Raw genomic sequence first — 22,656 nt, forward strand, 5'->3', positions numbered from 1 at the left:
GTATAAGAAGACTCGAATGGAAGAAAGTAAAAATAGAATGCTTCAGTGTGTATTCAGACAATATCAGTTCTTTCTCTGGAGGTGGACAATATGCTTCATCTTTAATCTTTTGGGATTGTCTTGAATCATTTTATTACTAAGAATAGCAGTCATTTTCAATTCAATAGTTTTGTCGTTACTATGTACAACATTCTCCTGGTTCTTTTCACTTTACTATGCATCAGTTCATGTAAGTCTTTCCAGGTTTTTTGAAATTATCTTGTTTGTCATTCCTCATAACACAATAATATTCCATTACAATTATATACCACAGCTTGTTTAGCCATTCCTCAGTTCCTGAGCATCCCTTCAATTTCCAGCTTTTATCTACCACAAAAGGAACTGCTACATTTTTGTTCAAATAGGACCTTCTCCTTTCTTTCTTTTTTTTTTTTTTTTTGGATGTCTTTGGGATATAAATCTGGAATCAGTATTTCTGGATCAAATGGTATGCAGTTTTATAGCCTTTGGGGATAGTTCTGAATTGTTCTTCATAATGGGTGGATCAATTCACAACTTCATTAATGTCCCAGTTTTCCCACAGCTTCTGCAGCATGTAACTTTTTCCTTTTTTTATCATCTTAGCTAGCGAGCTAAGTGAGATAGTATCTCAGAGTTGTTTAAATTTGTCTTTCTCTAGCCAATAGTGATTTAGAACTTTTTTTATGACTATAGATAAAATTGATTTCCTTGTCTGAAAAATATCTGTTTATGTTCTTTGACCATTTATCATTTAGGGAATGACTTGTACTTTTATAAATTTGACTCTGTTCTCTAAATATTTGAAAAATGAAGCCTTTATTAGAAATACTTGTTGCAAAAATATCCCCCCACTTTTCTTCTCTCTCTCTTTCTTTCTCTCTCTCTCTCTCTCTCTTTCTTTTAATTAAAGCTTTTTATTTACAAAACATGCATAGGTAATTTTTCCAACACTGACCCTTGCAAAACCTTTTGTTCCAAATTTTCCCCTCCTTCCCCCCACCTCCTCCCCTAACTGGCAGGTAATCTAATACATGTTAAATATATTGAAATACATGTTAGATCCAATACATATTTATACAGTTATCTTGTCGCACAACTATAAGGGTCCATTAGAGAGGCTAGGTAAGCACAGTTAGGATGTAACACAGGCCTATGGCCTGGAGATACCTGGACATGATTGACTATGAGTACATAGGGACTACCTTCATAGGTGGGATTTACAGCCACGGCAGGAACCCTGAATACTCCGAAATCGTGTCAGGACCAGGAAGTGTCTCCATCTTTGATTGACTATGCCTGTGACCTCATGGACCCGATATAAGCTCAGTGGGGGAGGAGCCCGACCCCCTTTTCACCTGGATCTCTGCCAAGGAGAAGGAGCTAAGAGAGTGTGTCTAGTGGTATCTCAGAGTTGTCTTAATCCGCATTTCTCTGATCAATAATGATTTAGAGCACCTTTTCCTATGGTTACAAATAGTTTCGATTTCTTCATCTGAAAATTCTGTTCATATCCTTTGACCATTTATCAATTGGAGAGTGGCTTGAACTATTATAAATTTGAGTCAGTTCTCTATATACTTTAGAAATAAGGCCTTTATCAGATCCTTTGGATGTAAAAATATTTTCCCAGTTTATTGCTTCCCTTCTAATCTTGTCTGCATTAGTTTTGTTTGTACAAAAACTTTAATATAATCAAAATTATCTGTTTTATGATCAATAATGATCTCTAGTTCTTTGGTCACAAAATCTTTCTCCTCCATAAATTTGAGAGGTATATTTTCCCATATTCTTCTAATTTGTTTATAATATCATTCTTTATGTTTAGATCATGAACCCATTTTGATCTTATCTTGGTATACAGTATTAGGTATGGGTCTGTGCCTACTTTTTGCCCTTACTAGTTTCCAATTTTCGCAGCAGTTTTTGTCAAATAGTGAATTCTTATCCCAAAAGATGGGGTTTTTGGATTTGTCAAATACTAGATTGTTATAGTCATTAGCTATTTTGTTCTGTGAACGTAACCTATTCCACTGATCAACTTCTTTATTTCTTAGTCAGTACCAAATGGTTTTGATGACCGCTGCTTTATAATATAGTTTTAGATCTGTTACAGCTAGGCCCCCTTCATTTGCTTTTCTCTTCAATAATTCCTTTGAAATTTTTGCCCTTTTCTTCCAGATGAGTTTTGTTGTTATTTTTTCTAGGTCAGTAAAATAGTTTCTTGGGAGTTTGATTGGTATAGCACTAGATAAATAGATTAATTTAGGGAGTATTGTCATCTTTATTATATTTGCTTGACCTGTCCATGAGCACTTGATATTTTTCCAGTTGCTTAGATCTGACTTTGTGTGGAAAGTGTTTTGTAGTTTTGCTTATATAGTTCCTGACTTTCCTTGGCAGATAAATTCCCAGATATTTTATATTATCAACAGTTATTTTAAATAGAATTTCTCTTTGTATCTCTTGCTGTTGGATTTTGTTAGTGATGTATAAGAATGCTGATGATTTATGTGGATGTGGATTTATTTTGTATCATGCAACTTTGCTAAAGTTGTGGATTATTTCTAATAGCTTTTTAGTAGATTCTCTGGGGTTTTCTAAGTATACTATCATATCATTTGCAAAGAGTAATAATTTGATTTCCTCATTACCTACTCTAATTCCTTTAATCTCTTTTTCTTATTAGCATTTCTAATACAGTATTGAATAGTAATTGTGATAGTGGGCAACCTTGTTTCACCCCTGATCTTATTGAGAATAGTTCTAGTTTATCCCTACTACATATGATGCTTGCTAATGGTTTTAAATAGATACTACTGACTGTTTTAAGGAAAAGTCCATTTATTCCTATACTCTCTAGTGTTTTTATTAGGAATGGGTGTTAGATTTTATCAAATGCTTTTTCTTCATCTATTGAGATAATCATCTGGTTTTTGTTAATTTGGTTATTGATATAGTCAATTATGCTAATAGTTTTCCTAATATTGAACCAGCCCTGCATTCCTAGTATAAATCTTACTTGGTCATGCTGTATTATCCTGGGGATGCTTTTCTATGATCTCTTTGCTAATATTTATTTAAGATTTTTGCATCGATATTCACTAAGGAGATTGGTCTACAATTTTATTTCTCTGTTTTTGTCCTACCTGGTTTAGGTATCACTACTGTGTTATAAACAGAATTTGGTAGGAGTCCTTTATTCTCTATTCTTTCAAATAGTTTACATAGTATTTTCTGCTTTCTTTATAATTTTAGCTGCATTGGTTTTGTTTGTGCAAAAACTTTTTATATGATCAGAATTATGTATATTACATTTTGAAATGCTTTCCATATCTTTTTTGGTCCTAAGTTTTTCCCTTTTTGATAATGTCTGACAGATAAACTGTTTCATTCTCTCTTAATTTGCTTATTGTGTCATCTTTCATGTGTAAATCATGTATCTATTTTGACTATCTTGGTAAACAGTGTGACATGTTGATCTATACCTAGTTCCTGCCATACTGTTTTCCAGCTTTTCCAGCAATCTTTGTCAAATAATGAGTTTCAAAAGCTTGGATCTTTGGATTTGTCATAAGCTAAATTACTGTGGTTATTTACTATGTTATTTGTATGTAATCTATTCCACTGCTCCATCACTGCTTCATAGCCAGTACCAGATGATAGAATTTACAGTGTGCTAGGCAACCACTTACAGCTGTTATCTCATTTAGTCTGCACCACAATCTTGTGAGGTAGGTGGTATTTATTAGCTCCATTTCATAGTGGAGGAAACAGGCAGAGGTTAAGTGACTGAACTTGAACTTTCATCTTCCTGACTGCAGGCCCAGCACTCTCTCCATTGTACCATGTGATTGGAAAACTCAGTGTTACAGAATAGGTGACTTGAGTTTATAAGCAGTCCAATTTTTGCTTCCTCTTTGTACTTTTGCATGTTTACAATTGTTTCTGCCTGGTTTCTCCCAAACATTGAACTTGGTGGTTTTTTTCTGAGTGACTGACTCTCTTAGGGTCTTGTAAATTCAAGTAATTGCATTCTATTCTGTTTCTGGTATTTCCAGACAATTTTATTGGCTGATTTTCTGGGTTATGGCATTTAAAATCTTTGTCTCTTTGTATTTTTCTGAAATATCAATAATTCTAAAATTGGATCCCTGATCTTAGTCTTTGGACTCTAGTGCTTTTGTTTGTAGAACTCGTAAGATAGACGTCCAGTGTTATCATTTGGAGTTCAGAGTACTGGGGGTCCCCATCAGGATATGAAGGGACATGAATCTCCTGGCCCATGCTACCTCATTCCAACTAGCTTGCTGCCCAATGAGGGCCACCTGCTTGGCAGTTTTTGGTCCATTTGAAGGTTTTCATCATCTTTTCTCTGTTGTCAGTTACTGTGTTTGTAATTTTGAATTCTTTCTTCAGTGAGCTACTAATTTCATTCATAGAGATGCCAATTTTGTTGGTGTTCTCTCCCACTCAGGGATTTTCGGGAATGTTCATTCTTTCTAGAGTTAGTTTTTCTCTTATTTCTTGCATTTGGAGGTTTCTTCTCACTTTGATACTGAGACCTTTGTGGGTCATGATGTTGCTACTTTTAGGAGTTATTTTGTTCATTCAACAAGTATTTATTGAATATCTGCTGTGTGCAGAAAGATCCCCACAAAATGCTATCAAGTAGAGGAAGCAGATTTTTTTATTTGGGTGGCCAATAAGTGTTTTGCCATTTTAAAGTTTTTCCTTGAACTGGTCATCATTATTTTTAAGACTTGACTCAGTGCAGCCAGGTGTTTCTTAATTAGTCTATAGCCCTAAGTAGTTTAGCAATGATGCTCTGACTAGCTTCTCTCCCTCTCAGGTTTCACACTCATACACTTTCTTGGTGCCCATAGGAGCCTAGTGCTGAGGAAGAGAGTGGAAGGAAGCTAACCGCAGCCCAGCAGAGGGCGCAGAGAATCATGGAGTCCTTTGAAAATCCATTCAGGATGGTGAGTGACTGCTAGGCTGCCTCCCGACAAGTGCTGTGCCGGGGCTCTCCGTGAGGTTGGACTGTGAAAGTAGTGGGTGCCTTTGGTGGGCCCTGTCTAAAGTCTCACCTTTGGTTTTCTCAGTATCTGCCCGCAGAAGAGAATCGAGCCTACATCTCACAGTCAGCCAAGTATGATCCAATGTCAAAGATCTATGAAGTAAGTTTGGCTGCTGGATTTTTTTTGAATTCCTTGTAGAAAGAATGAAAAAAGAGGGAAATTTTGTGAATCTTTTGGGTCAAGATATCTTGTGGGAGATCTCACAGTCTGAATGCTGCTCTGCAATAATCACTTTAGATTAAGCCTCTTAATAATAATGCCTCAGACTTGTATAGCCTTTAACACTTTTCAAAGCACTTTATCTTGTTTGATCCTCACTAGGAGATAAAGACAGGAGGGGTCAGCCCTGAATCTAGTCCATCAGGAACAAGAGACCCTTAAGTCATTTTTTTTTTTAACTTTCCAGTTCCCTATAGAGTGCTTTTTATCAAATTTGACTTCCTCCTTGTGCTTTATTTATCTTTATCCTGTAGCTCAAAGAGGGAGAAGAGGGGTCTGCCTCTCTTTGTCTTCCTGCCTTATCCAAATGTAAGGATATATGCTGTGGTTCTTTTCAAATTGCTTTTTTTTTTTTTTAATTTTATTTTTAATCATAGATCAGCAATCGTTGGAAGCTGGCAAGCCAGGGACAGATCAAAAAAGAAGCCCAAGAAACATCAAGAAAGAAAGCGGAGCAGACAGGTAACTGTTGTTTTCAGGTGTCCTCGGACGGCAGTCCAGGGAGTGAGCAGTGAGGGTGGACACAGGAGTGGGTTTTCAGCCCAAGGTTGTGCACTCTGGGCGTCTTCCCTGAGACTCTTTTCCACTGATTACAGCTGCCCGAGAGCAGGCAAAGGCAGAGTACAAAGCCACCGCCCAGCAGGTCATCTCGGTCCGGGAGCAGGCTTCGGTAAGCATCTGCTCTTTCTGCCACTATTTTTAAGAAACTAGACCTGGCTTGGAAAAGATCAGGCCTTGAATGGTCCCTGGTGAGTTCTATGATGTTTCCCACCTTCAGCTTCCCTGTAAGGTTGGTCGAGGCACTCTATTGCTTCCCTTGTTTTAACTCATCTCAATTGCTCCATCCGATACTGCAGCTTCCCAAACAATCCCTTCTCCCCTCTCCAAGGACTTTTCAGTCTTGTTTAAGATCTCCCAATAGGACCCATGAGATCTGGTTCCACCATGCCACTTTGTCTGTTCAGGTCATCCAATCACTTGCTCTTTTCCCAGAAATCATTCTTTTGGCTCACAGTTAGCAAGTGGGTCCTTAATATGTTATATATTGGTAAAGGGGAAAACAGACCTTCATTTCTAAATTGAGTTTTCTTCATGGTTTGTAAATACACAGCTAGAAAATGCTACCAAGAAGCGGGAGAGGATGGGAAGTGAGCCAGGAAGCCTGGAACCCAAGCACGAGACAAAGAGGCTCAAAGTTTCCCAGCAGCCTCAAGAGCAAGAGCCACCCAAAGAGTTTACCCCGTACGACTACAGCAAGTCAGACTTCAAAGCCTTTGCTGGTGAGGACTAAACCTGCCCCTGTCAGCCTGAGACCCAAAGAGAATGATGGACTAGCCTATCCAGGGAGGCCCCAGCCTAGGCTTAGAGAAGCCTTGTGTCCAAGATGTCCAAGAATAGTGAGGAAAATACAAAACAGGAAGAGAAGATAGGGACTTTACAGTGTTTTCTTCTTGCTCAGAATATTTTTCTGGACACAGTCCATTGTCATCATTGGCACGCCTAGTCCATATATTCACCTCTTCTGCACAGACGGCTCTGTGGGATCTCTGCCTGCCTGATAAAGAGGCTTCCATGATGAATGTGGTGCTGAGACTCAGCTGGTGGTGTCCATGCCTACCTGGGTCATTTAGATTTGGAGTCACAGATGACATCCTTAATTCCCAAAGCAACTCTTGTGACAATCACGTGCCCTTAAGGGGAACGGATCTGCAGATTGACACCACAGGCAGGACAAGTGGAGGGTGTAACCTCAGGGCAGCCCTCTAGAAGCTCACCCACCGGGAGCCCAGCTGCAAGGGGCTGGGGCTGGCTTTCCCCCTGCCTACAGCATCAGTGAGCAGCTGCTGCTTATACCCCGAGAGGAAGTGAGTGGCTGCCTCTGACAACCTTTTCTCCTCTTTCAGCAAACAACAAACCCAAACAGTCATCTCAGTTTGATCCAAATTTGCAGGACCCACCTGGCAAGGTAAGGAACCTTCTTTGGCTTGTCATTGTGTTCACAACCTCTGCCTGATTCCCTGCCCGTGCCCCAAGGCATGAACCTTGGCTAGGAAATGTCAGTAGTCCTTTTCCTTGAAATGTTCTCCCCTTTTTTTATTTCTTGAGATTGGAACAATGCTTGCCCAGCTATTCCAGTTATAAAAGAAGTTGTTAAAGCTGATGTGTGATTTGAAAGGGAATGAATTGTTCTGTATTTCACTACTATGGGAATTATAGCTTTTGGCAAGACTTAACACAAGCCAGCACATGCCACAGACAGACGTCAGCTCCTGGCAGAGCTGGCTGTGGCAGGAAATGTGGGGGGCAAGGCAAGGATGTGGGGCTCTGGCATCTGTCCTTCAAGAGCAGAAGAGGCGCACATGGCATCTGGCAGGATTGTGCTTGGTGCAAGGCAAGAGGGAGGGATCTTAGGGGCCATCGTGATTGCTTCTTGATACTTCAAGGCCTCAGACATTTGGCAGCGTCAGCTGAAGCTAGATGCAATTTCCTACAAGTCTTGAAGCTGTGTGAAGTTCCCCAGGTGACATGGCACCCTTATTTTTTCAGAAATGTGCTGCAGTTGGCAAGCCCAAGCTGCCAGCAGGAAACAGAAGCAAATCTTTCGTATCTGGAAAATCAGATAGGTATGTTGATGCACCCCATGTGTTCCCCGCTCAAGACAAGGTCGTTGGTGGGGGTAGGACAGGGAGGCCAGCCTTGGCTCACTTTGTCTCTAGGGCCACAGTGTCCAGCACACAGTAGGTGCCTCACCGTGTTTCCTAATTTAATGGATTCTTGGGCCAGTGATTGATTTTATACCTTGCATTCAGAAAGGTGACAGAGTTCACCCAGTGGACTCCTGGGTTGCTCTGGCAGAGCTGGACAGGGCCCTCAGGCTCTGGTTGCATTGGGGTCCCTCTGAAGGTTTGGAGAGGCTCTGGTGTGTGTGTGTGTAGATATTTTTAAATGGAAAAAAAGAGTCAATGATTTAGTCTTAGACCTGGGAACCTGAGAGGGGACCAGGATCCCACACAATGTGGGAGCCCTCTTACACTCCCAGCCTATGGGCAGCTCTGAGCTGGGGGGAGCCTGGGCCAGAGCTGAGTCCCTCCTCTCCATGCTGCACCTCCTGAGAACTTCCTTCTGAAGGAGCTCCTTGATAAGGTTGAGCTTGAGGCTCTCAGGAAGAAGATAAGGGACTTGAGTGAGATCACCTAGCTCCAATGCAAAGCTGAGAAGCCCCAGGGAGAAAAAGTAAAATGTTCTGTTTCCCAATGTTCTTTGCAGAGGCTTCAGGTACAGCTGGCCAAAGAGATAGTGTTTACGCCCAGAGAACAGAAGAGGCGCGCCTGGGGACCCCAGAGAGCTGCCGGCAGGTCGCAGAGGGTGCTGTTCTGTATGGACTTCTTGTTGAAATATTAAACAAAGAATTCTTATTGGAAGGAAGCCAGGTCTTTTCCTTTCATTGTCAGCAGAGACTTTTGGAAATTCTGTCACAGACCTAGCACGTGATGCTCGGATCACACTTAGGTGCCTGGGAAGGGGGGGCACCCCAGAGTTCCTGCAGGACGGGCAGGTAATTGCCATCGGAAACTGTCCTCAGCCCTCAGGCTCTAGAGGTCAGACGGTGCTCATGGCTTTGGCTCCTGTTTTCAAGAGTAGGGATGGCTGGGGAGTGAGCCAGACCTTCCTCACCCTCGACTTAAAACACACACAACCTGTTTTTACCCACTTGAAGCCTGGGCTAGAACCAGCTGCCTGGCTGGCCACAGTGCTTGGACGAGTGGCTGGAACCACATTGGAGCCATCGTTTAATAAAACTTTGAAAATTAAACTCATCTCATTTGCTAAATTAAAACTTACCTTCTGGAGTCTGGGGATCACTGCCATTGCTCTCTAGCAATAATCTTTTCATCCTTAAAACCTGTCTCTTGTCTTTAAAGGAGAAAGGCTAGACTCCTGAGTGAGTTACTAATGGTGCAGTCCCGAGCTGACATACAGAATGTTTACTACATCCCTGAAGGCTCATCCCTTAGGGGAGACCCAACGAGGAGGGGGGATTGAGGTCCCTGTAGGCAGACTTTGGGAGACAACCGCAAGGTACTCGATTCTGACATGAGTTCTGCCATCCTAGACAGTCATCTCAGTCGGCTTCAGTTCCTTGGCATTATAACCACATGTTGGGTAATTAGCATTTAATATTCTGTAATTAACATGCTTAATGTAATTCTGTTTCTGAGAAGTTATTTGACATTTTCATAAAAGCAGAAAGCATATTCGCACCCAGAGAGCAAAGCCCGGTTTATCAAAAAATGATATGCCAGTCTCTTTTTGGTGTTGAATATGTATGGATGTATTTTTCCTCTTCCAGAATACTGGTGGTAAAATTAGAAACGCTCATTTAGGGGACTTGAGCATCATTTCAATTCAGAAGCAAAACAGCATTTTCCTCTTATTACTGTCACGTCCCCAGCAGTGTGCTAAGCTCTCGATGAATCTAAACGGGTGGAGGTGGGAGGAGGGAAAAGTCGGCTGAATTTATCTTCGAATTATGTTCGGCTAAAGTTGTGTGGCTTGTGTGGCTTTGATTATATGTTTAGAGCAGAGAGAAGCAAGCCGCACTATCGCGGCCCCGGGCTCCATCAGTGATACAATCTAGGCTTGGGCAACAAAGTAACCGTCCTCCCTCGACCGGGGAGCTGGATTCATTTCTCCTTGGCTTTTAAGGATGTCAAAGGCTGCCGGGGGCTTGGCAGTTTCTCAAAGTCCGGACCGAGTCTGGAGCGGGCGCCTGGGTATTTGGGCCTTGCTGGTCTGGCTTAGACACTGCCCCTCCCCCCTTCCCACTCTGGCCCACTAGGCTGAGAGAAGGCAAGCCCAAGCCCCCTTACCGGGTTCCAGGAAAACAAACTCCGGTTGCACAACATTCCCCCCCCCCCCCCCCCGCTCCCCCCATCCCCAGCCACGGCTTTACGGGCTACATTCCTCTGGCACGGTTCCCGCAGCAGCCTCGATAAGCACCACTAAAGTGTTGCCGGTCCGGGCTGGGGCCAAGGCCCAAGGCCTGAATGGATGCGGGGGAGGCCCAGCGGCGGCCAAGCTCTGGCTCCCAGTGCCTTTCCTGCACCCGCTGAAGAAGCTTTGGGGCTGCCTACCGGGGGGTGGCTCCGGGGCTCCTGGCCCGTATGCCTGGCCTGGGGGCTGACTCGGGGTGGGCTGGCCAGCCCCCGGACCCCGGGACACGGAAGCCCGGAGAGGGTCCCGCAACCGGAGCCCACCTGCCTTCCCCTCCAGCCCCCACGTGGCCCCACCGAAGGAGTCAGACAAACGTGCTAGCGCTGACGGACAGCCCGCCCCAGCCACTAGGCGCCCGAGTGCAGGCCCGCGGACCAATAGGCGTTCGCGGGGCCCGGGTTCCTTCTAGACTAGCTGGTTGGCCCGCGGGCCGGCTACTCGGCGGCCATTGGTGGAGGCCGGCTCCGCCCCTGGGCCCGAACACCGCCCCTCCTCTGCCGAACGCTGGCCGGGCCGGGCCCCCGGGTTAGGCTGCGGCGCGGGCTGGCGGGAGGGTAGACGGGCGGTCGCTGCTGGCCCCGTTGTCCTGCGGCCGCCGCGGCCTTTGCGTCCCCCGGCCCCGCCATGGAGCCCGGACCCCCCGCCATCCGCGAGGGTTGGTTCCGGGAGACGTGCAGCCTGTGGCCGGGCCAGGCCATGTCCCTGCAGGTGGACGAGCTTCTCCACCACCAGCGCTCCCGCTACCAGGAGATCCTGGTCTTCCGCAGGTACCGCGGCCCTCCTCTCCTCTCCCACCCTCCCCGGGCCTGGCTCCCACCTACCCCAGCCTCCCCGCCTGGCTCTGGCCTGGTTCCATCCCTCCGCCTTGCAGGACCTGGCTCCTTTTCCCTATGCTACCTCTTCCCTGCGGTGCTCCCCACTGCTCCCAAGTCTGCTTCCCTCTATCCCCCAGCTCTGCTCCCCTGCCCCCCTTCCCCCCCGCTCTGCTTCCTTCTGCCCCCCTGCTGTCTATCCGTGTCCATCCCAGCTCCGCTCCCTCCTCTACCTCCCAAGCTGTGCTTATTCTTCTTCTACTCCCCCCACCTTCACCCATTTTTCTCCTTAGCCTCTGAGTTTTTTCTCCCTACCCCGGGGTTCTTCCTCATTCCCGGCTCTCTCTTCTCTGACCTATAGCCATGTCCCATTTTCTGATCTCACTTGTCCTGCTCTTCCTCATCTCTGGCCCAATCTAACAGAGCCCTGGCCGCTCCCCCACCCCCCACCCTGCGCCGGTCCCCCTTCCAGGAATCTCCGACTTAATGCTATTTCCCCCGTTCCCATCACCCTGGTTCCTCTTCTGTCCATAGTACACTTTCTATGCAATCGCTTCGTTTTCTTTTTCTTTTCTTGTTTTTCCCTCCTCCAATCTCCTATCCTTTCCCCATTTAGGGTCAGTGTTTTAAAGCCATTCCCCTTAAAGGCTCTTTTTATCTCTAGAAAGGCAAAGTGAGGGTGGGGGTGGGGGGGAGGGGAGGGAGTTGTGGTGGAGAAAGCTCAGGGCTCCAAGCATTGAACTCCCATGCTAGGGGGTAGCCCAGGCCCACGCGGCTTAGAGACCTGCCACGTTTGCTGGTCTGGCCCGGGGACCAGCTGGCAGCTGTTTGTCAAAACTCCCAGGGAAGTGAACTAGTTGTCTTGGGGGGCAGGGGGGAGGGGGAGGGGAGGGGTGGGTCTGCTTTCTGTGTATCACTGAGGTGCCCCTGTGGCCCCTGACACGCTTTCCTTGGGGGGGGCGGCGCTTCTACAGTAAAACCTACGGCAACGTCTTGGTGCTGGATGGAGTCATCCAGTGCACAGAGAGGGATGAGTTCTCATACCAGGAGATGATTGCCAACCTGCCCCTGTGCAGCCATCCCAGCCCACGAAAGGTAATGGGCCAGCGGGCATGAGCCGCTGTGTGGGGTGGGGGAGAGGGTGTTCCCCCGTCCCTGCAGTTAACAGGAAGGGAGCTGAATCTGGACTCCAGAGGACCCAGGCTCCGGTTCTTTCTCAGTTCCTCCCCTCCAGTGTGATCCTCAGCAGATCACTTCATCCCACCAGGTCTCACCAGATTATGTCCAAAGTTCCTTCCAGCTCTAATGCTCTTGGGATTCCATGACCTTATGACTCTGTCACTCTGGGTGGTTGCGGACCTATTAAGGAGAGCCTAAAACCCAGACTTACAGTCTAACCTATTGCCCTTGGAACTCAGCAGTTTGCTCAGGACCCAACTCTGGTTTCTAGGGCCATTCACCCTGTTCTCCCAGCAGAAGAGAAGGGCCAATGTCTAAGAGAGATCCGAGCAGGGACTCTGAGACCTGGGCCCTCTCAGAGACCCGCCTAATGCAATTAAGAGCGGGACCTCTTACGGTAAAGTGGAAAGACTCACTCCTCCCCACTTTTCAAAATATTCTTTCCAAATGAAATTACATAATCCAAGGGGGAAAGAGAATTTAGCCTGTTGGTTGAGTCAGATCTGGACCCTTATAAGGGGAACTATAGATCAAGGGTCATTGATTTAGAACTAGAGGGGAACTCGGATGATCTACACTTTTGACAAATGAAGAAATCGAGATCCAGAGAGATTTCAATGACTTGCCAGGCCACGGTCTAAAATTCAGCAAACATTGTGGGACAGAGCTTGCTCTGTGTTTACTTAAGAACTTTTCGTACCCTTGGGTGTTTGATGTCTGTGCTGGCTCAGATTCTGGCTTCCTTCTGGGCCATCCTGAACATCAGGAATAGATGTGTCTCCGGAGTTTAGGATCTCGGAGCCGGATGGGAATCGAGTGGCCATCTTGGCCAACCTGTACCCAGCCACCCAGTGATGTTCCAGCCTTTACTTGTAGGACCGGGGAGAAAATATTGGCTTTGGAGCCAATGAATTAACTCCTGCTTCAAATCTTGGCTGTACTGCTTGGATCTTGGGAAGATTACCTAACATCTTGAAACTTCAGCTTGATCCTGTTGAAAATGAAATGGGCTCCATAGTCCTTTTCAACTAGGAACAGGGAACTCACTATCTCCTGAGACATCCTGTTGCACTTTTCGGGAAAAAAGCAAATCTGGCATTGAGATTAAATTGGTGTCTGCAACTTACTTCTGTTCCCTGGGGTCCAAAGGGACCTAGAGGAATTCCTCTTCCCTCCAACAGCCCTTGCCAAATCCTCGAAGGCAGCTCTGATGCCTCTTCCCACAGTCCTCTCTTCTCCAGGATCAACATCCCCAGCTCCTGTCCCATGGCAGAGTCTCAGTCATCTCCCTTCAGCAGTGTCCCCAGTAATGAAAGGGCCTGACAGCAGGTCTGGTGCACAGGAGGGCAGGATCACTCTCAGGAGAGACCCTGCAAATCACCTCGTCTGACCTCTCCCCACCTTCCCCCGGACACTTGAGGAAACTGAGGGAAAACTGACTTCCATGAAGGAGTTACAGGTGGTTTGTACCTGTAAGGCTCTAGCCAAGATCAAGATCAGTTCTTCTGGGGTTTGTCTGGGTTAACTTGGACTTGTCACTCCCTTCTCTGGGTCTCATTTTCTTCCCTTGTAAAATGGACACAGGGTTAGATATCACAGAACCCGAGAGCTGGAAGGGACCCCAGTCTAACTGATACCTGAAAGGCATCCTTCCCCACTCTGACTGGGACTAGACTGAGACCTGGAAGGGAACCTAGAAGCCAGCTGATCCAGACTCCTGGGGACTTGGGTTTTATTCTGCTTTTCAATGAAAAATGTCTTTCTTTCCACTTCCCTGGAGAAAAAGAGAAAAGCCGAGCCTTTGTCACACACAAGCCTAGTGCCCCGGCTCGGTCTGCACCCTGTGCCCGGCGCCTCCGCCCAGAGGAGCAACCCGCTTCGTCCTCGGGCCTGGAATCGGCCACTTGGCCCTCGCCAAGTGGGAGGGAACCGAAAGTCCGGGTTAAGAGGTGTGCTCGTGGTGACAGAGGAAGCGGCAGAGATGGGTCCGGAGCACGTGGGACTCGTGTCCCAGGCTGGGCTCCGGCACTGAGGGAATGGGAGGGAATTCTTCAGCCTGGCTCATGGCAGGGCTCCCACAACCAGTGAGCATCGGCGCCCTTGCTCCGGGGTAGCATGCTGCTTCCTGGGCCTCCTGACTCATTGCCTCGTAGGGAGGTGAGTCAGTAAAATGAGAAGATCCGGGGCCCCCTGAGCAGCTCCCACCTCCCCCGCTCCATCTCCGAAGGTCCGGGGGTGGGCTGGGCTTGCTGGCTCGGGTTTGCTTACGGAACTCCAGGGCCTGGATAGCCAAGGGGGCTGCCTGTAAGAGGAGATAGAGTAAGGCACCTGCCCTGCTGGGTCCAGATTCCTGCTGGAGGGTGTGGATCTGAGGCTTTGCCCTTGGGGACCGCATTCGTCCCCTTCCCCTCCCATTTTTATGCCTCTCTTTCCAGGTGCTAATCATTGGTGGTGGGGACGGGGGTGTCCTTCGGGAAGTGGTGAAGCATCCATCCGTGGAGTCGGTGGTCCAGTGTGAGATTGACGAGGTGAGTGACCTTCCGGGAGAGAAATGGGCCAATCATGAGTCCTTCCCTCAGCATATCCCTTGGGAGCAGAACCGCTACAGCCCCGGGACTTCCCCAGGCGTCCGTGGCTCTGGCGGCCAGTCAGCAAGGCCTAGGGGCTTCCCTGTGTGCCGGGTCACAGCATAACGGCGGCAGCAACAACCGAAAAAGACCACAACAAACTTGGGTTCCATTGGGGCGATGGTGTGCAAAATCAAGGGCAGGATTGTACTCTGCCATTCAGGTTCGAGGGGCAGCAGGTGCCCCAGTGGACCTGGAGCCAGTTCTGGAGTCAGGAAGGACTGTTGTTCAGTTATTTTTGTTGCATCTTACTCTCTGTGACCCTATTTGGGGTTTTCTTGGCAGAGATACTGGAGTGGTTGATCATTTCCTTCTCCAGCTCATTTTACAGATGGGGAAACTAGAGCAGACTGGGTGAAGTGACTTATCTGGGATCACCCGGCTCGTGGTTTGCCATTTCCTTCTCCAGCTGGTTTTACACTTGAGGAAACTGAGGCAAGACTTGCCCAGGGTCACACAGCTAGGAAGTATCAGAAATGGGATTTGAAATTGTGTCCTTCTGAGTCCTACACTTAAAAAATAACAATAATGAAATAAAATAACAATAAACTATTTTAAGATTACTTAACTCCTTTGGCCACTCCCTTTTGGAGTAAGCAGAGTAATCTCCCTTGTGATTGTGTCCCTTAATCCGCAAAGATATTGATTATCCCAAGTTTGTTTACCTTGCTCTGTGCCCTTTCCCCAGCTCCTTTTACAAATTTTCCAAAAGGGAAATACCTAAACTTGGGTTGTTTCTTAATATTCTTCAGCTGAACTGAAAAGGCTTTTTATATTTCCCCAAAGTATGAGGTAATTTGGGATGTCTGCAGAAATAGCCACTGGGGAGAGGATTAGCGGTGGTGGACATGAAGAATGGGCCATCTACAGAGTTGTATTGGAAGAGAAGATAGAAAACTGAATTCACCTGGTCCCTGTTCGGGGAACAATTGATTTTAGAGCTTGTTTTTAAGGTTGCAAAGGGTTTATCTCATTGGATCCTTGCCACATCCAAGGTAGGATTATTGGCCCTTTGGAGGACATGGGGCCGTGAGAGGTTTTCCCAGGGATCACCCCAGTAACTATCGGAGGTGAGACTTCTGGTCTCCCCATCCCTGACCTCTCTCCGCAGTCTAAGATTGGAGCAAAGACAAATGACTTGCTCAGGATCACCTAGGGATTAGGTTGGGGGGTGGGGGCAAGTTCCTTTGAATTCCCCGAGGTTTTCCCTCCAAGAAACCAGCTTGGCTGGATCTTTGCTGCCTCGGGAGTTGGGGAGGATGAGTCAGCTCCGGTCCCTTTCTCTGAATTCTTGCTCATCTTCTAATCCTGGGCTGGGCCTTCACAGGATGGCAGCTGATGGTGGCTGATCCGTGAGCCCTGCCCAGCCAGCAATGGGCTGGTGGTGGGTGGGACGGTCTGTTTTTTGTTTCCTCTGTCTTGGGTTTGAGAATTGGGTCAAAAGCCCTGATTTCACATCTCGGTCCCACCACTTACTAGCTCAGCATATGGGCTGTTGGGTTGAAGCTCTCTAGTTTCCCTCCAGACTGACCTGGAATGCCCCCACCCTGAGGCTGTTCTCTGGGCCAGGAACGTTCCCCCTCTCCCTTCCCCCTCCAAAACAAGCTTGTAGTCACCAAAGGTATCTGGGGTCACAGTGGGCCCAGTGCCGGATTCGGAATCAGGATGGGCCGCGTTTAAATCCTGCGTCACTCACTGGCTGTGGGTCTGGACAGGTCATGTCCTCATCTCTAAAATAGGGATGATAGAGCCTGCCCCCGAGGTTACTGAGAAGACCCAAGGCGACGATGTGCTCCCACAAGGAGCACTCTGCCTGCATCTGTGTGTGCTTAAGTGGGCGTGTAGCCCCCCAGGATGGCAGTGCCCGAGAGCGGGAAGGGGTTCACTTCCATTTGGAACCCCATTGAGCCCGGCCCATAGGAAGCACATATTCCGTGCTCAGTGGGCGACTGGCTAACCCCCAGCCCTTCTCCCCACCCAGACCCCCACAGCCCCCCGAGGAAGTTCTCTTCCTCCCCCGGGAATCTCCTGCTGACTTTCTGGTTTTGTGTCGGCCGGGGGCCTGGGCGCACCGTGCAGCGGTAGGCCGGGGCCGGGGGTTTTGCACGAGTGTAACAGCGCGTCAGCCGGGAGGCTCCCGTGTTCACACTGCGGCGGCCCGTGTGTACCTGCGTGTGCACAGGTGCGGCGCCGGCTCCGGGGGGCTCCCTCCCTCTTTCGTGGGGGCCCCGCGGATTGGCTGGAGTTTGGAGGGGGGGGCGCGCTGTGGGCCCTGAGACCCTGCCCTGTGTCCCAGGACGTGATCCAGGTCTCTAAGAAATACTTGCCGGGCATGGCCGTGGGCTACTCCAGCCCGAAGCTGACCTTGCACGTTCGGGACGGGTTCGAGTTCATGCAGCAGAATCAGGACGCCTTCGACGTGATCATCACCGACTCCTCGGACCCCATGGGTGAGCAGAAGCCGGCCTTGTCTCCCCCGAGCTGGGTGGGGCGTGGGAGTGGCGAGGTAGCCGGGGAGGGGGCCCTCTCTCTCAGGAAGGGAGGCGGGGCCCGGAGAAGCAGGCCCAGCCCGGGCAGTGGCTCCCCGGGGGCCACCGTCTCCCCCACCCCCGGCTTCTGCCCAAGTCCTGCCCTTGGCCTTTCTCCGGAGGGCCGGCCTTGGCTCCCTGACCTCAGACTAGGGCAGATCCTTCCCCTTCCTCAGCCCTCCCTCCCCCCGGCTCCCCCGCTCCCGGGCAGGTACTGGCAAGCGTGGGCATCCCTGGCTTCTCTCCTGTGCCAGGTCCTGCTGAGAGTTTGTTCAAAGAGTCTTATTACCAGCTGATGAAGACGGCGCTGAAGGACGACGGGATCCTGTGCTGTCAGGGTGAGCTCTGGGAGAGGGCGGCCCCCCAGGCCCTGGGAACCCTGCCCACTGCGTACCTCCCTGCGGGCAGGAGGCAGCACCTCTTTGAGGGAGCTGGAGTCTGAGCCTTCCTAGCTCTAAGCTTCGGGTCCCTTGGGAAGGCTGTATTGGGGGGGAGATGGTGCCGGTGAAATGGCTATAGTCCCAGCATGGCCTGGGTGAGCTCTCCCCTGACGAGGCAACCTCTCCTCCTCCCCCTGCCTTCCCCATCACCAGATGACCCTCCTGCCCCCCCATCACCAGATGACCCTCCTGCCCCCCCATTCCCAGATGACCCCTTCTCTCCCCCCCCACCTCCCAGGGAGCCCATCTCACTCCCCCCCATTCCCCAGGTGACCCCTTCTCTCCCCCCACCTCCCGAGGGAGCCCATCTCACTCCCCCCATCCCCCAGGTGACCCCTTCTCTTCCCCCCCACCTCCCAAGGGAGCCCATCTCACTCCCCCCCCATCCCCCAGGTGACCCCCTCCGCCACCCCCTTCTCTCCCCCCACCTCCCGAGGGAGCCCATCTCACTCCCCCCATCCCCCAGGTGAGTGCCAATGGCTGCATCTGGACCTCATCAAGGAGATGCGCCACTTCTGCAAGTCTCTGTTCCCCGTTGTGGAATACGCCTACTGCACCATCCCCACCTACCCCAGCGGCCAGATCGGCTTCATGCTCTGCAGCAAGACCCCGGTGAGCTCCAGACCTCACTGCTCTTGCCCCCCCGCTCCCCAGCCACCCCCGGGGCTCTTCGGGCCAGTCAGAGAGGCAGGAGAAGGAAGCTGCTGTTCTTGGGACCCCGGCACAGAAAGGCCGTGGGGTTGGGGGAGCGGGGCCTGGGAACCGATCTCCGCGCCCCTGGGTTGCCTGCTCTCTCTGGGCCCCCATGTCATAGCTGGCAAGCTGGGCAGACTGGACGGTGCGCCAGAAGCCGGGGGATCCAGCTGGCTCCGATTGAGGCCCGGAATCCTGGACGGGCTTGAGTAATTTGTCTTAAGCCCTCTGTCCTGATCTGTAAGATGAGAGCCGGGGCAGGCAGCCTGGGTCTGCCCCCTGCTCTCGGCCAGGGCCTTTTTTGGCCCCAGATCATACCCAGAATCCTTTGGTCTTCTCTTCCCCTCCTGCCCCCTTCCACCTTTCTCTCCCTCCCATCTCACCCCCTCACCTGCGTCCTCCCAGAGCCCCTTCTGCGATATGTGGGGCACCAATTTCCTCCTCTCCGAGACTGAGGCCTCCTGGGATGCGTCCGCCCCCGAGCGTCGGGCCTCGGTTTCCTGGAAGTGCGGGGAGCCTGGCTGGGCGGCGGGAGGCGGCAGAACACCGAGGGGGTCTTGGGTGGAGGACTGAGGCCCTGACCCCCCCCCCTCCCCCCGTCCTCCCCTTTCCCCCTCAGAGCACCAACTTCCGGGAGCCAGTGCAGCAGCTGAGCCAGGAGCAAGTCGAGAAGATGAACCTCAAATACTACAACTCGGATGTCCACCGCGCGGCCTTTGTGCTGCCCGAGTTTGCCCGCAAGGTAACACCCGGGGTTCTCAGCGGTGGCGGCAGCAGCATGTGCTCACGGGGTCTGAGTTCTAATTCTCGGCTCTGCCGACAACTTCCCCGGGCAATCCTGGGCCAGTGATTTCTCCGATTGACTCTTCCGTGAAATGAGGGGGGTTGGATTGGACAGGGGTCCTCTTAATTACGTCCATCCAAGTTGGTGGACCTCAGGAAAAAAGATGGAAAGACCCCACCTCTTGTGGGCACTTCTGCCCTGTTTCTTCACCCCTCTCCCCTCTGACCTTTCCTCTCCCATGATCCTCCTTGCTCTCTTCCCCAGGCCCTGAGCGACGTGTGAGGAGACTCTGTCTACCTTGGTCTCTCCCAGGGACTTCAAGCCACAAGCGCCCATTCCAAGATGCCCCTCTTCTTGCTCTGAGGGCATCGACTGGCACCCGGCACCCCCTCCCAACGGAGGACCTGCCCCTCGCCAGCCATCTTGCCCGTTGACCAAGTGTTACCGAACCCAGGACATGATCGGGGGGCTCCCCGTGCCACGCTCTGCTGGGCGGGTGGGGGGAGAGTACAAGATGTCTGTCTGTCCGTCTCTGTCTGTCCAGTCTGGTCAATCAGCGTCTCTTACATTGATCATCTGTGTACAGAGCGATCCTTCTCACCTCTAACAGGCCCCTCAGCAAACAGTGTATTTATAACTGAGTGCTTGTTGGCGTCTTTGTTTGGGACCCTCAGGTGGCTACCTTTCCATGAAGTGTCCGCCAAGACCGACGGCTCGAGGCTTTCCCCGGCCCCGGGCAAAGGTTCTGATTCCCTGGGGCTGGGGGGAGGGGACCTCGAGACCGCCATATAAAGGTCACACGTGGCTTCAGTGACCCTTCGGATCTGAAACTATCACCCATGATTCCCCCTCGGTCCCTGTTCCGGCAGAACAGATCTCTGACACGCCTTCCGAGCTCTGTGACGCTGGTTGGGGCTCCATCTTGTGCTTATTTAGTGGATTCTATTCTTCCAGAAGAGCAGTGACTTATCCCAAGGCCTTCAGGGAGGGTGAGACCCAGTGCTGGAAGCCCTCTGCGGGCGGGAGGTGGAAAACAGTGAAGTTTACTAGATGGTAAGCCCTGTGAGAGCTGGGATCCTCGAGTGGCTTGCAGGATCCCCTTGGGGTACAAAGGGGATCTGTTCTTGGGGTTTGCGCTCTTGTGGAGGAGACACTAGTGGGAGGCAGAGGCCAAATTTAAAGGCTCTTGGGGCCAGAGAGATGAGTCGATCCTGCCCTGAGAAGGCTTCGTGGAGATTTAAGCTTGACTTTGCCATCTAAGAGCTTTCAGGGCTTGCCACCAGAACAAAAAAAAAGTGGGAGTGTCAACCATCGACACTTTCCACTGGCTTGGAATGCTTGCTAAATCAAGGGACTTCCAGATAGGGGATCCGGGAAGATGGAATTGGGAAGGGAGAAACCAGAGCAGCTGATCGTAGAAAAATCTCATTCATCGGCAGACCCTAGCTAGCCCATTCTACAGATAAATGTAATGAACATCCTCAGGGGTTCCTGACCCAGAATCCCCTCTACAACATGCCCAGTGAGTGGTCAGTTAACTTATGTTAAAGATCCCTAGTGGAGGGGGACTCATGTGACTGATTATTCCTGGTTTTGCCTTGCTGGCCAAGAATTCCTTACTCGTGGCAGCCTTCATCTCCAGGTTCTAGATCTGTTCCTTCAACAGATTCTTGTTTGAAAAGGCTCACTGTCTACTTTGTGCCGAGCAATTTGAGGCCCTGGGAATAGAGACAAAAATAAAGATCTGCCCCAAGAAGTTGATAGTCTGCCCACTAACCCTTTTTATTAGGTTGGCCCTCAGCACCATACAGCAAACCCTAGGAGTTAGAAGAGGAGGCTCGAGAGTAAATGTTCTAGATAAGTATTTGAAACTCTGGAACAGAGAAAATGAGTCTTGCTCTGTTGGACTCCATTGGGCAAAGCCTGGAACCGAGAAGAGAGGGGCAAGTTGTGGCTTTATGGAAGGACAAACACTGGAAAAGGAAATCAAAGGGGATGACTACTTGGGTATGTTGTAGGAGGGATTCTTGCCTTAGGTGTGGGTTCTGCCAAGGCTCCTTACCAAGACTGGTGATTTTTCTGTTCACAATTGTTAATGTTTTTGAGAGTTTACCAATCCGATCTAGGACTAGGGAGACAAAGTAAATCAGCCTTTCCCTCTCCGTGGTGCTGAACCCTGGCTCCCTGCCCTTCCTGGGCAGCTCCACACTGGGAGGTTTGGGATTATCTGGGTCCTGGACCTTGAATTTTATTCGGGCCAAATTAGTGCTTCTCCTCTGAATCCGACTCATCCTCGATTCCCTCAAATTGACCCTGCGGAGGGAAGCTGAGAGTTTTTAAGGAAATGAAAGGGATCACGTCTGGAGGGAGGAGGGAGGGACTTAAACATGTCTGACAGGGGCCTGAGGTCTGGATTGTGGGGGTTTGTGCAGGGAAGAAGCTGTACTGGGAGGCAGACACGTTGCTTCAAAGACCATGTTGGGGAAGATGGTGGGTCCAGGTCGCCTGGGGCAGGGATGGTGTCCTCAAATTAATTGAAAATAATCTGGTTACCCCTGCCCATCTGAAAAAGGCAAGAGAGCTAATAATGAGGGGAATGAGCTAATAATAGGGTTTACCAGCCTAAGAAGATCAGAGAACCAGGTGGGAAAGACTGGTTGATCTTAGGAGTTTGAGGAGTTTGAGGATGAGAGGGAATGGGGGCAGGTCCTGGGGGAATTTAAGTCCACTCCACCTCTTTCTCTCCATCTCCTTATCTCAGATTAGCTAAAGTGGAGGCCAAGAGGGCCATTTGCTCAGCTGTAGGGGAATTAGGGGACTAACCCCAGTGGGGTCTGGCTGAAGAGGGAAGGGCTAAGCACTCTTGGGGTTGCAAAATTGCACATTTCCAGCCTATGGATTTCTCCAGTGGCTCAGGGAGGAAAGGCTAGATTGGAAATGATGGTGATGAAGGTAGCTGGGGGCTGAGCCTTGGCTGCTGGGCTTCTGGAAAATAGAAAGTAGGCTCATCTGTGTAAGGAGGGTTGTGTCTCGGAGGAGGGGTGGAGTAGATATCTAGCCTCTTTTCCCCCTATCCTTGCCCAAAGGACACTTCCTTTCAGGAAGGGAAACGAGACAATTGGGGCCCACTGCTCTCCTTAGAGAAGAGGGGTACTGACCTAGGGGGTTAGTTTTCTGCTCCCTCAACTATTAATCTAGCAGATACAATCAAGTTTTCTCAGATCGATTGTTTTGTCATTATAGGGGGAAGAACTCCAAGCTCTATATCCTAGGTTTATAA

General features: G+C 49.8%; 2 protein-coding genes across 2 annotated transcripts in view; both read left to right on the top strand.

Moving 5' to 3' along the window:
- The window catches only part of EXOSC10 (exosome component 10), a 44,793-nt gene extending 35,661 nt beyond the window's left edge, over positions 1 to 9,132 (top strand). Inside the window, exons 18-25 of the mRNA XM_051988565.1 lie at positions 4,905 to 5,000; positions 5,124 to 5,198; positions 5,696 to 5,780; positions 5,915 to 5,988; positions 6,430 to 6,598; positions 7,223 to 7,284; positions 7,866 to 7,942; positions 8,586 to 9,132. Coding sequence (XP_051844525.1) covers positions 4,905 to 5,000; positions 5,124 to 5,198; positions 5,696 to 5,780; positions 5,915 to 5,988; positions 6,430 to 6,598; positions 7,223 to 7,284; positions 7,866 to 7,942; positions 8,586 to 8,616 — 669 coding nt within the window. The 3' untranslated portion in view covers positions 8,617 to 9,132. The remainder of the gene's footprint in view (positions 1 to 4,904; positions 5,001 to 5,123; positions 5,199 to 5,695; positions 5,781 to 5,914; positions 5,989 to 6,429; positions 6,599 to 7,222; positions 7,285 to 7,865; positions 7,943 to 8,585) is intronic.
- A 1,709-nt stretch (positions 9,133 to 10,841) lies between these two features.
- Positions 10,842 to 20,017, top strand: SRM (spermidine synthase). Its single transcript, XM_051988579.1, has 8 exons — positions 10,842 to 11,080; positions 12,100 to 12,220; positions 14,740 to 14,832; positions 17,228 to 17,381; positions 17,714 to 17,797; positions 18,366 to 18,511; positions 19,212 to 19,334; positions 19,641 to 20,017. The coding sequence occupies exons 1-8, from the start codon at positions 10,938 to 10,940 to the stop codon at positions 19,656 to 19,658; spliced, it is 882 nt and encodes a 293-aa protein (XP_051844539.1). The 5' UTR covers positions 10,842 to 10,937; the 3' UTR covers positions 19,659 to 20,017.
- The last annotated feature ends 2,639 nt before the right edge of the window (positions 20,018 to 22,656 follow it).

Source organism: Antechinus flavipes, chromosome 3 (genome assembly GCF_016432865.1).
Source record: "Antechinus flavipes isolate AdamAnt ecotype Samford, QLD, Australia chromosome 3, AdamAnt_v2, whole genome shotgun sequence".
NCBI lineage: Eukaryota > Metazoa > Chordata > Mammalia > Dasyuromorphia > Dasyuridae > Antechinus > Antechinus flavipes.